At 50.8% G+C, this 13,241-nt stretch overlaps 1 protein-coding gene across 1 annotated transcript in view; it reads right to left on the reverse strand.

Moving 5' to 3' along the window:
• EPS8L2 (EPS8 signaling adaptor L2) overlaps positions 1-13,241 on the reverse strand; it is a 68,194-nt gene that overhangs the window by 38,108 nt on the left and 16,845 nt on the right. The window contains exons 2-3 of the mRNA XM_064453088.1: positions 8,344-8,408; positions 7,076-7,131 (exon numbers count right to left, since the gene is read on the reverse strand). Of these exons, the coding sequence (XP_064309158.1) occupies positions 7,076-7,131; positions 8,344-8,387 (100 nt within the window). The 5' untranslated portion in view covers positions 8,388-8,408. The remainder of the gene's footprint in view (positions 1-7,075; positions 7,132-8,343; positions 8,409-13,241) is intronic.

The following is a 13,241-nucleotide window of genomic DNA, read 5'->3' on the forward strand; positions in this document are numbered from 1 at the left end:
TGGTCTGTGGCAGCAGGGAGCCGCTTTACTGATAGCCTGTTGGCAGCTGCTAGTTGGTGTCACGAGGCTGAATTCCTCCTCGGCACGCTTAATATTTGCCACTAGCTCAGACCCAAGTGCTTGCATTCCTCTTTTATTAGCTAAAGACACAACCCACGCCAGAAGAGCAAACAAAAACCTGACCCACCTCCCAGGTTGTGCAAGGGCTGAGTACACCAAGAAACACTGCGTGTTTGTGTCTGGCATGCCAGGGAGCGCAAGGCAGTATGTACGGTAGCATTCTGTCCTCTGGGCAGGCACCCAGGGGCCGCCCAGCAGAAGATAATAAGGGTATTGAGGAGCTGCAGGGGAAGCTGCTGGGTAGAGGTGTTCCTTTTTCCCTTTACAACCAGAGATGGAAGAAATATGCTGAATTATTTTTCACCAAACAATCTAAAACATTGCTTTCTGAACTTCCCATAGCTAGTAATGGCATTTTTTGAATGTCAGAATACATTCAGTAAGATTGGGGGACCCTTGATTTAATTAAACAAACTGATGAATTTGCTTTACTTGAGGACCAAAAAAAACTCATAATGAAAAGTCTTCCTTTTTTTTGTTGTTATTAACAGAGCTTTTGTTCCCAGGGTACTTGGGCGTATCCAACAACCCATTTCCATTTAAGAAAATGCTCCTCTGATTAACCTCTGAGCAGTTACTCCAGGCAAGGAGAGAACTTGTGCTCAGCAGTCTTGAAGTAGCAAATTAAAAGGGCCACTGGAGATGCTGAGCAGGTGCTGCGGTGTCAGAGGTGGCAGGTCCCTCTCTGTAGCCCCCTGTTGCTAGCTGCCATCCCACGGCCCTGCGATGCAGACATGAGGGCTGCCTGCGGCAGGTCAGCGCGGCTGCAAGGCAGCTCTGTGGCTAGGGCTGAGCCCAGGCAACTGGGATTTCCAGCCAGCAGCACTCAGAGCAGAGCCTGCTCCTCCCAGTAGCTCCAGTCAGGGCTGGGCTGAGCCTGCATATCTCTCATCTTACCCACCACCGGGTTTTGGTCTGCAGGAACCAACAGAGATGCTGGCTTCCTATTTTTCTTCCAGCTCTGTTTCCAGTTGGAGTATTAAATGTCCAAGGCTTTGAATAAAAGGGTCACCCACAAGGCAGCGTCAGAGGGGAGCCAGGGTAATCTGAAGCCGGAATCTTGGGTGGGAAAGGGGATGTGAAGAAAGAAGCTGAAATGGTACTGAGGGAGCAGTGGGGGAGGACAAGGGAGTTATTCAAGGCTGGCAATGGAGGAGATGGGGAATTAACGTCTCTGGCACTGCTCTGACTCGGACTAGTGATCAGCCCTGTCCAGGGCTTTCTTGCGGTGGGCTCAGTAAGCAAACAGCAACAGCACATGGCAAAACTGCCCTGCCTTTCATCCCACCTAGTGCAGGAGCACTTTGGCTCCCTGTTACTCTCCCCACTGCACTGGGCAAATGCATCCAGGGTCCCTCCCTCTGCTGAGCAGCTTTCAGTCTGCCCTAGCAAAGGGCAGGAGCAGGGGAAAGCAGTGCCCAAGGGTGAAATGTGTTGGCCATGGTTGTGCAGGTGGTTGGAGACAGACACAGCTTTGTGTCCATCTGCCCTGTCCAGTGCTCTGGAGGTCTTGGGCAAGGGGAGTGGTACGGACAGGGAACACTGGCCCTGGGAAATCCCTGGTAGGTCAGTACTGCTGCAGTCAGCACCAGTTCCCTCAGTCACCCTGTCATTTCCCAAGTAGAAAGGGCAATTTGAGGGAAGTGGTTCCTCCTCTCTGTGACAAGGAGTCTTGATATTTGCTGGATCTCAGACTTTACTCTCCTGGGGGATGATAGCTTTAAAGGAAACAGCTGTTTCAGGCAGTCAGGTGTGAAGTTGCTTTACCCAGAATTGCAGCCTCACTGCTTTACTGATGGCAACGCAAGCCTGCTTCAGGACACGGGCTGACGTCTCGTCTGAGTCAGATGTGCCTAAAACCAAACACCTGGCCTTCCCACTGAGCTATCAAACCTCAGAAATCATCCCAATGAGTGCCAGCTCTTTCCATTTTTAGCTTTTGCTGGAAGACACAGAGGATATATCTGAATCTAAGGGACATGATGGTGAGTGGTACCATTCAGATGCTGCCCAGAACCCCTTGGGTTTAGGCATGTGCATGGTCCTCTCGAACCAACCGTGTAGCTGAGCAAGCCCAGTTTCTAGCCACCACTCTGGCCAGGGTTGCATCTTGCAGGTGATACCAGTATGCATTAAATCTGTGCACAAACCCTCTCCTAGAGGGCTGTGGGGAAGGAACAGCACCTCAGTGCTCCCATTGATAACTGTGTGACAGCCATGTGGCCCCCAGCTGAAATAATTAACAAGCTGATGGCTTTGGCAGGCAATAACTAATGGTAAATAATGACCCTTTTGTTGGTTGTAATGCCGAGCCATCGATAGTAAATGCACATTTACAGTGCAACTTTAGGGAAAGCAAGACTGCCTTGAGTCAACGTTTGTGTCTTTCTGCTCGTGGGGCCGTTTGTGAGTTGGCACAACTCTTGTTTGTCATGGGTATCTCACAGAGTGCCCCCAAGGCCCTGCTTCATGCTGTGCTTGCCCAGGGTGTGAGCAAGGGTGCAGGACAGCTGGCACAAGGAATTACAGTCTGGGAACCATGCTGGAGGCCAGCAAGTCTTGTCTCAGAGACTTCCCCACGTGGCTCAGGGCTGGAGGCCCTGTTAGGAGACAAGGGAGGTCTGTGGAGACCCCCAGGAGTTGGTTCGTGACCATTAAGCATATGCTTCTTTGCCATCAGTGCGTTCAGCCTAGCCAGGGCCGGCATCCTCTGCCGAACCTCTGCTGGTGGCTCCTGGGTGCAGCCGGTGCTGGTGGAGTCTCCTCTCCCCGCGGCTCCCCGGGCAGATGATACCTGTCCAGGGCCACGCCGCGCAGGAGGGAATGGCTCTTCTCTTTGTGTTAGTGCCCCGTGTCCTGTTACAGCACTGAAGCCTTTCTTGGGTTACGGGGGGGTGTGTGGTGTTAAATGATCACACCTCACAGGCTGCCACTGTTCAGCACCACATTTCTCCAGCCTAACTCATGCTACAGGCAGTTTCTCTTGCTCCAGAATCCCTTTTCCAGCCCTGTACCCAGACAAGTTTCAGTCTTTCCCAGAAACGAGTGTAGCAAGGATGGGGTGGGCAGGTTGGAGCCAACTAGCTGGGTCTCACAGGTTTGGATGCAAGACGAGTGCTACCGTCCTGCCAGGCTGGTGTCCAGCACCTCTGTGGTGCCCCTCCACGTCCCACCCCTCTGCTCTGCGGCCCTGCTGGGGAACCAGCCTGCTTTCGGACCCACCGGGCACTTCTGTGCCCCAGCACTTGAAGTGAGGGGCAAAGACACCCAAAGAGATGGCCAGGGTTGCTGGAAAGCAGCTGAGGACTGCAGGGACACACACAGTAGTCACACAGAAATGGTCTGCTCGAATGTTGCTGCAGAGCCTTTTCCTTCCTACAGCCCCATGAGAAATCCACTGTAATCATTAAACTGCCCTCGACTCTGTACAGCTCCTCATGGTTACACTGCCTAATCTGCCACGAGAGCCCGTGAAGGCACCTTAGATGAATGCCTGCAGAAGTCCACCTGGGTGTCATCCCAGGCAGGGGTGGCAGAAGCCTGCTGTGGGAAGCGCTATGCAGAAACACTTCCTTTCAGCCCTTCCCTTGGCTTCTGCCAGAGCCACACTGGTTTCCCTCCCCAGGCTTTCATCTAGGTTCAGAACAGATGCCAGTAAGTGGAGAAGCAGCTTAATTTATTTATGGTATGCATTAACATTTATTCAGCTGGTTGCTGTGCGTTGAATAAGGTGGCAACTTGATAGGTGCCAGCCATTTCCCCTGCTGCCAGCGGAGCCGGGGCTCGCTCTGTGCAGGTAGCCACAGACTCTTCCAGAATGTGGAGCTGAGCAAATGTGATGCTGTTTTGCTAAGGGGGGAGGAAAAGATGAGTATCCTGCTCCCATGACAGCCAGGAAACTCCACCGAGTACAGCTGAGCACCTAGAAAGTATATCCAGCTCTGGTAGGGATAGAGCTGGGGGAAGATAGCTCAGGGCTTTAAGCCAATTTCTTTGCAGAATTCCTTGGTGACTTTGATTATCTCTTTGCATCCCTCTGTGCTCACCACAGTGAAGAAGACGCGGTGGTGTGCCACGTACTTGATGGTCAAGGCAATTACAGCAGGCCAGGGGTGACACCAGAGCATCCACCCATCACCACCCATGAGGCTGTGTCCTGTGCAGACCTATGTGGCCCTGTGAGTTTCCCACTGTGTCCCTGAACCTCCCTGAGCAGATTCCCCCACCTCTGTCATCCAATTGGCTTTCTGTGCACGGCCTGGAGCTGCTGCTCTGCCTCAGCCTCACCACAATGCTTTTAAATATCATTCTCTAGGGTCTCACCTGAGGGTTCTGGCATTAATAATGCCAGAAAGTCCCTGTTGATACTGGGGACACCTTGGGCCTCAGAGAGCAGCCGTGTCCCTGGAGTGGGCACTAACAAAGGCTCAGGCTGCGTTAGCATTTAGAGCCCAAGTACCTGAGGTAACGGTTCAGTACATGCCCTCCTTCTTCCCATACCTGCTTCGTGGTGAGAGGCGCTCTATTGTAGAAACAAACATCTTAAGAGAGCTAAAACCAAGGCCTTGCTCACTTAGGAATAATATTTAGACATCTATGTGCATTGGAGCATCTGCGTACGTTAGCCAGTGAGCTTTAAATGCAGCAGATGTCTGTGTGCTGTGAATTTGAGAGTTGTTGCACTCATTTCTTTGGAGGCCTGGTAGTGTACACAGACTGAGGGTCCAGCCTGATTACAATGGAGAAAAATGGAAATATGAAAAGTCTTGTAAGCTCTGAACGTCCCTTAGCAGCATCGTAATTGGGTAATCAAGGCCAGCTTGGCTTGATGTGATTTGTTTCATTATGAAACAAAATTCTCCATGGAATTTTAGTTCCTGCCTGCCCTCCACCCCCAAATGTGCCAGCTCACAGCAGAAATTAATGTTGGGGGAGGGAGGATCCGAGTGCGAAGGGGACACAGACATTTAAATATTGGTTTTAACACATGCTGAGTGTTCTTTGATAAAGGTATGCTGAATTAGAGGGACGGGTTTCAAGTTCTGCCAAGCAAAAACCCTGTGGATGTGCTCGTGCAGTGCTGGGCTGAGCTGGCCAACAGCCGCTGGCTTATGCAGTAACTTACTGCAGACCTCATCTGTGCTTCTTAGGTGGCAGGGAAATAACGGGCAGCCGATTTACTCCTCTTGAGGATTTGGCACTTGGACTTATGGTCCTCATGTCAGGTTTGCTGGAATTTGGTCAGAGAGCTCCCATCCCTGGTGAAATTTGCTTTTGGGGTGTGTCCATGCAAAAAACTTTAAAATATATAACACGGTGTTGAAAATGACTTATTTGAGAAACTGTGTTTGTTGTAAAGGCAGTTTGTCAGCCTCTCCCTGTGCTGGCTTTTGCAGCGGAGGCATTGCGGGGTGGTCCCCGCTCGCCGTGCCGAGGCACCGAGTCAGCCTCGCGCTCACAGTTAGATCCCACCCTGAAACCGTGACAATCCAGAGCCCTGGGCTGCCTCCGCCTGTGGATTATAACCTGCACGCGTGCTGTGTTTCCAGCACAGTTGTCAGCTCTTGGTTTCATTTTTACATGCCTCTGTACGGCTCTCTATTTACCTTGCAGCCATAATCTTTCTGCCCCTGATGAGATCTGCAGGAGCTTTCAGTGCACAGCAAAAGAAATGAAGCCATTAGAGGTAGGAGGAGCTCGTCTGAGCTAGCAGTCCTGTGCGCAAAGTGGAGCAGCACCCAAACATTTCCACACCTCACCCTCTTTCTTCTTTCTTGGCTTATCATGTGTCCTTTCATCTCCTGACAAGTGACTGACACAGCTCAAACCACCTCTTGCCACCTGCCCTCGTGCAACATCCAGGCCACAAATAGCCCTGGCCAGTAACGCCAAATTTATTTTCTACCCTTATTCCCATGTTTCGCTCCTTTGCGGCTAATCCAAGTTCACAATGACTTTGTTTAACACTTCATCCACTAAGTACAGCCCCTGCTTGCCACCAGCGACCGCTTCTCCCCATGCAAGGCTTGTGGGGCACTGCCCCAGCCCACGCCACACTCATAAACCTCCAGCCAAAACCCTTCAGCAACCAAAGTCACTTCCCAGGGACAAATAAACCTCCCTCACCTCGTAGCTGCGAAGGGAGATTTCTGATCAAATATAAGCTCCCCAACAAGGGGCACGCACAGCCTGTGTGCACCCGATGAAAGCACCCACCAGGCAAATGGCAGCTCTCAGGTGGGAGGGTTCGCAGGCTCGGACTCCCTGAAAGCTGCTAGTGTTCCCCCAGGCAGCCCCCCACCTTCTTATCCAGGGAGTGACTGAGGGAGGTGACTTTTCACATGACTTTCTGCTTGTTCCGCCTACCCCACAGGCCAAAGCTTCACCCTTGGGTACATTAAGAGAGCTGCTAAGATCAGGAATAACTGTTACTGGTACCAAAGTGATCTCTATGGCTCTTCATCCAGTGACTCACTGGCTCCTCTGGGGCTTGTAAACAAGCTGCATATCAGGCTCTGCACAAGCGTCCATCCTACCAACTCCCTCTACTTCCAGAGAGCCAATGGGCACTGGAGTCTTCATGGTTCACTGAGTAGTTAAGAGAGGATAATCATTAACCTGCTGAGGACAGTCTTTCTTTTGTTAGGCCCTTTATCAGGTTATCTTGCTAACATAACTGGAGAGGATCTGGGTGACAGGTGGGGATGAGGGGAAGCAATGTTGTGCGTAGCTTGTCTGTTCTCGCAGAATCACAGCTGTCCTCAGCATTGGAGGCAGTGGCATAGAGGTAAGGTGCATTTTTGCTGCCATGTCAGGCCACCCTGTTGCGTACGGAGGTCTGGATTCACGTGGTTTTGATTGAGTCCCAGCCTAAAACTCCCCAACAGCCGCGTCCAGATCTCCAGAGGTGCTTTTGCTATAGGAAATCTTAGATGTGTTTGTGGGCATGACTTACCGTACAGGTCCTTTGCGCTCAGCTTGGAGGCTCCGTCCGCTCTGCCCATGCTGCCACTGTAAAAGAAAGAAGGTACAAATAAACCATCAGCTCCTAGATCTTTTTGATATCTGCTTTCACACTGTACCCCACATGATAATCAGTACAGCAGCTCTGCAGCTGAGAGAGACCAGGCCTGCCCTTCTCATCATGTCCGTCAGACGTGGTACAGCTCCGAATTACCAGGCAAAGCATTTGCTTGTCCGACCGTGCCGGCGGCTCCCTCTGCAACCCTAGCTGTTATCCACACCGCAGGCACATGTCACTAAACCCAGCAGCTGGAAACAGGAGAGCCCATCTAGGCCTGTCCTCACTAGAGTTACCTTCACACACAGCGTCCCTTGGAAGGACATTGCTTCTGGAGGGGCTGTTTTAAGGACAGTGCCTCCCAGTGTGCGATAAGTGGGGTTGTTACAGGGAGCAGCGCGGGTAAATGGAGACCCCTCCACATTATACCTGAGTCCATCTGAAACTGAGGCTGTGTAATGGACCGTATTAATGGACCCTTTGGAGATGTACTCCTTGAAGGCAGGTGCTCAGATACACAACGTGTCCCATGTAAAAATGTGGAAGGATGTAACTGTGTGTAAACACTTGAGGTTTGGGGTGTCAGATCTCTAAGCATGGGTTATGTCCCCTGTAGGGCCACCCCCCCATGCCTGGGTTGCGTGTGGGAGTGCACAGCCAGGAGATGACAGTGTTTTCTCCGGCTCAGGCCTGGCAGGGGAGGAGCAAAGTGGGACCTCAGTGTTTCAGGTGCTGTGGTTGGGCTGTCCTGCATGGTGCAGTGGGCCAGTGGGTGGCCAGTGACTACTTTCTGCTCAGCCACTATGTCCCCCTGAGGGCAAGTGGTGCTTCATGGTGCTCGTACACCTACACCCTGCTCTCCAGAGACCAGGGGTGTGCAGGAAGGGGGAAGAGAGCTGGTGGTTCTGGCTCCATTGGGAAGCTACTGTGGGCTGCCCTAGCCCCCGAGCCACAGGTGGAGAGGGTCCTGGTGTCCCTCTCCCTTCTCTGCACCTAATGCGGCGTTACCAAGCCACAGCACGCAGGGCATGTGAGGTGTGAGGCAGGGGTGCTGCCTATGGCCACAGCTTGTGAGGTGCCCAGGAAGGGTGAAGCAGGGACTTCAGGGGCAACTGGGACCACTATGAACATCCCCCTGAGTGGTAGGACGGAGTGGTGGTGCCAGCCACAAGACGGAGGAAGCCCACCACAGAGATCCTTACTTTGATGAGCCAGGGCTGCTGCTGAGGGATCCCTTGAGACTCATGTCGCTTCACAGGACAGGCAACTGCAGCAGAAGCAGAAGAGGCAGGGTTAGTGATTAGAAAACATGCTAGCAGATGATATATCTGTGTGTGTGCTGCCCTTCCCGCCTCTGATTTAGGGTCTCCAAGCAGCAGCATGGGCAGATGAGAGCAGTCAGGTGAGCACGATGGGGTTTTCTGGCTGCTCTCTGCCCAGGGGCTTGGACACCTCCCACAGCTCGGACCTGAGCTGAAGATGACACATCCCAGGTTGCCTTTCCAGAACCTATTTCCATCTCTCCTCTCTTGCCTGTCCTTTCCAGGCCCCAACTTTGTGGTATTTCAGCACATCTTTTTCTAGCAAAGCAGCCCTGCCTGCAGTTTAGCAGGGACTGATGTGACTTTCACCTTTAAGGTCTGTCAGAGGCAATTAACAAATGTATGGATCCCTGTGGCCACGTGCTCGTGACTGTAAGTGTTCTGAGTCATTTTTCATGCCTACGGTGCCGTTATCTTTTGTTGTGTGGGAATTTTAAGCTCTATGCCAGCCGTTAAAGTATCCTTACCAGGGTACTGCCCACACAGAGAAAAGTGAGGTAATTGTGAATGCTGCTCCACTGGCAGCATAAGGATGGAGAAAAATTTACCGTGATGGCTAAGTGCTTGGTGAGAGGCAGACAGGCTCAGTTCGCAGATTTTTTTCCTCTTCTTTCAGATGAGAATTATAGATAATGTGAGAGAAAATGCGAGAGAGATCCAGGCACTGCTCTGAGAGCAGAACTGCGAGGGGGGGGGCGCGCGGGGAAAGAAGGGAAAACAAGGTATAATAAAACAGAAGCTTTGTATTGGCATCCAAGATATTCACCTCTGCTCCAGTGCATGGGTTGGAGGAAAGCCAAGACAAAGTCTTCAAGTTTTTTTTATTCACTTTTGAAAAACTCAGGGGGCACGTGCCTGTGGGCTGGGCGCTCAGCGCCTCTTATCTGCTTCGCCTGGGTCAGACCCCGCTCACCTTATTATAAGGTTGTCAGAATTCAAAGGTATGGCCTTAAAATGCTTGTTGTTGGCCTGAAGGAAGATTAATCAGTGTCTTCAGTGGATTTCCTGAGAGGGGACCTTAGATTGTGCTTAGTGTGTGCTGTGGGGCCGCCGTGACAGCCTTCCCTGGTAGGCAGCAGAGCTGCCTCGCAACGGTTTGTCTTAACTGAGCTTAGGCTGAAGCGTGTGTAATCCCTGGGGAATACTTTGGAGTCATCCCTGGCACCTGGGATTTTCCCTCTGGAGGCTGCCTGTCTCTGCTGCAGGGCTTGTTGTATCATCAGCAGAGCTGCCCTACATTCCTTACGCATCCGTTCCTATTTCTCCTGTTGGAAATACTTGTGGTATTTCGCGCTGTGTGTTTCGCCCTGAGGTGAGGGCAGATACAGAGTTTTCTCACTGATCTTAACAAAACTGCGCGCCTGTCAGAGGGATGTGTTTCCAGGGGAAGCACACGGCTCGCGTGCACGCCGCACAGTGGCACACCGCTGGCACCATTGCACAGCCACGCACACGCACGGGTACACACAGACTCTGTGGAGGACCCTGGCACGTTTTGGGCTCAGCCTGACGGCCTTCAGCCTGCTTTGTGTCACCATAATGCTCCTCAGCACCAAGACACTGTTAGAAATTACTTCGAAGTTCATTTTGTAGCTAGTATATGAAATTCTCCCTTTTTCATCTCTCTTGTGGTTGATTCTAACGTCCATGCACGCACACACGCATGCAGATATAAATTCATATACATGTTAGAATAGAAACTTGGTGTTCTGCCAACCCCTCTGAGTGTAATAAAACCCGTCTCTGTGCCCAAGCCTGGGTACCTTTGAATTTTTCCTCTGTTAATAGCTGTCTGCTGGTTTCCTTTTACAGTCCTCAAACTGTTCCTATCTCCCAGATCTCTGTGTGCATTAGCATAAGATACCTAGAAAAGGGAATGAGCTCTAATAAACCCAACTCTGGTCTGCGTACTTTACGTCATCTGATCACTTTAGTCCAATGGCCGATGATCATTGCTGGGAATGTTTCTACATATTAATGTAATATTTCTGGCTCCCTGTCACTTACAGCCCCAGGGCCATGTCCTTAATGGACTGAAATCCAGGTTAGTCCAGCGGGTAAGTGGCACCGAGCTTGGCCCATGGAGTTCAGAGCTTGCTCCCAGGCCCCAGCCATGAAACAGCAGGAAGAACCAGGAATGCAGCCAAGGACACCCTAGTTTTTGTTTCTCCTTCACAATCTCTGTCCATAAGACAAACTCTGGGGGATCTGCTCCCACTTTTAGAGGAACCCACCTGGTCAAACCCTCTGTGGCTGCCAGAGGTGCAGACCCCAGGGCAATGGCAGAGGTCACCGCTCAGCTTCGCGGGTGAAGTGGGACCAGCCATAACATGAGCCAATTCTTTATCTCACAGTAGTTAATGAGCATACTGATGGGATAAGGAGGGCTCCCTAGAGCAAGGCGTGATAAGCTACCATGGACCTCGACTAGTGGAAACACCACTGGACCCCGCAGGTGTCAGAATGACTTGCCAACGTGCTGCTTGAAACGTGCAGTGGGAACACCCACAACCCACAAAGAAAAGTTTGTGCTGCTTGCGGTCCCATTTATACCCTGATGCTCCAAAAGTCTTCCACCTGGCCAAGCAGAAGCTGTAATGCATTAGCACCGCGACATTTCAGAGAGGGGCTGATTATAAATTGCTCCTTATGACGTGTCTGATCAAGTGATCCCTGGTCTGTCTCCGCATTTGTAACCCCCTAACCCCAATGCCCCCCCTCCCTTTGCCCAACGCCGTTGGCAGGTTGTCCTCCCTCCCAGGGCGCCTGCTTCTGAGAGAGTGCGTGAAACTGGAAGCAATGTGAGCGCCTGCCAGGTCAGCGGGTCCTTATCCTGCTGGGCTCTCTTTTTTTTTTATTTATTTATGCTATTTTCATTATTTAACCTTTGCCTAGTTCTTACCACCTCTTCAAGGGCCAGGTCTGTGTTCAAACTTGTGTTAATCGAAATGAGGGTGTGGTGTTATGCTGGCCAAGTTAAATGAGGACAGAGCCTCACACCAGAGTTTTTATTTCAGTTTAAATTGTCTGATATTAATTGAATCCTAGCTGGCAGACTGGGGGGGGGGGGTGGCACATTTCTGAGGGGTTGGAGACTCTGTAATGATTTTGCTAAATCGAGAGACAACCGGACTTGAATAAGATGAAGAAAGGGCTGAGAGTACTTTGCCTCTAAATGTGTGCCAAAAATAAGATGCAAGAAGTAAGATGGGGTTATGGCGGAGCGGCCGGCTTTCCCCAGGTTTCCCCCTCCGTGCAGGGGCATCCCTAAGTGCTCTGACAGTTTGCAACCTCTGACACACATGTTGGCTTCTCTCTGCTGTCATTTCAGCGTGGCTCATGCTTCCCTGGTTAGAGGGTTCCTGATCTCCCTCTTATCTCCCTGCAGGGTGCGGCTACTTTCTCCTCCTTCCCCAGCGGGGCGAGCGGGCACAGATAGGAAGGGAAGCGTGAGGCAACTTCAGCCGTGCGGTGTGTGGCAATGCAGGAGTTGCCTTTGACTCAGCCAAATCAAATCCAGTTTCGAGACCATCACCCACTCTTTTAATGGTACAGGACAGTGTTTCTCTGTGGGTCACCAAGCAAGCCAGCTAAGCCTTGCACTTGAGCATGGTGTTTAATGGGACAGGGGGTCCAGCAGCTAAGCCAGGCTCAAATTCTGGCCACAGGGACAGAACGCAGCACTACTGGGGGGACTTACAGGTGAAGCTTAACTGCCTGGCTAAAGCCTGGCACCATGGCCTGTCCCAGGCCGGGAGTTCTCATGTGCTGAAACAAAGGGCCCTAGGGAGGCCAGCAGAAGTCAGTGCTGAAGGACATCGAGGTGGGTGAAAGTCATGTTGTACTTTAAAGCAAAGGAAATCTCACTCCCTGACTTTCCGGACAGCCTTATCCTTAGAGGTCAAATATCCTCCTGAAGACACACAGAATTGTGATAGGAGCCTGGCATTGTTGTCTGTGCTACATTTCTGTACTTTTATAGCAAATGGAAGCAGGCCATACATTGTTTTGGCTTTCTTTAAGTCTCTTTGAAGAGGGAGCTATAACATTGCAAGGGTGGAGAAGCTCTATGGGAGGAGAAAGAATAATAGCTCTCTTCTCTGTGGGCTGATCACTACTATTGTCATATATTATTTTTACTAGGAATACTTCTCCCTTGTCTGCTGTGGTCATACATGTTTGTTCTTACAGGAAATGGAAAGGGGTTGTGAAAAATTCTGGACTTTGGGTGAAGATGGGACAACTTGAAAATGTGAAATACTAGTGTCTTTTTTAGGTCTATTATCATTATAATCACTGTTAACGATAGCAGCATCTAGTGTTTGTGAGTGGTTTTCATCGTGGTATGCGAGTGCGATCGGGAGGAGCGAGATGGAGGAGGTTTGTTGGTATCAGAGGCTGTTAGAATATACGATTGTAGCGGCAGAGAAATGCTGGCCTAAACGCAACAGCTTTTGCTGGAACAACAGTAGAAAAATAAGGCAAAAACCCCAAAACCTTAAAAACTGACAAGCTACCTAGGAATAACAATAAGTTTTTTCCTAGCATGCTCTAACCCGTATCTAACAGACCCTGTCTTTGTTTCTATCAGTCATCCCATTGAAATCGGCCTAGTGTGACAGGACTTCTGAAATGCCCACAAGTTAGTATGGAAACATGTTTTCCTACCTGGAACCACGGTACTGATACTGATGGTTTAACCAACGTGTCACAAAAAGGGGTCAAATAAGGTTTTATGTCTGTAGTCTAGAGAGTTTCTTGACCAGGATGGACCACGT

This window comes from Phalacrocorax carbo, chromosome 5 (genome assembly GCF_963921805.1).
Source record: "Phalacrocorax carbo chromosome 5, bPhaCar2.1, whole genome shotgun sequence".
Taxonomy (NCBI): domain Eukaryota; kingdom Metazoa; phylum Chordata; class Aves; order Suliformes; family Phalacrocoracidae; genus Phalacrocorax; species Phalacrocorax carbo.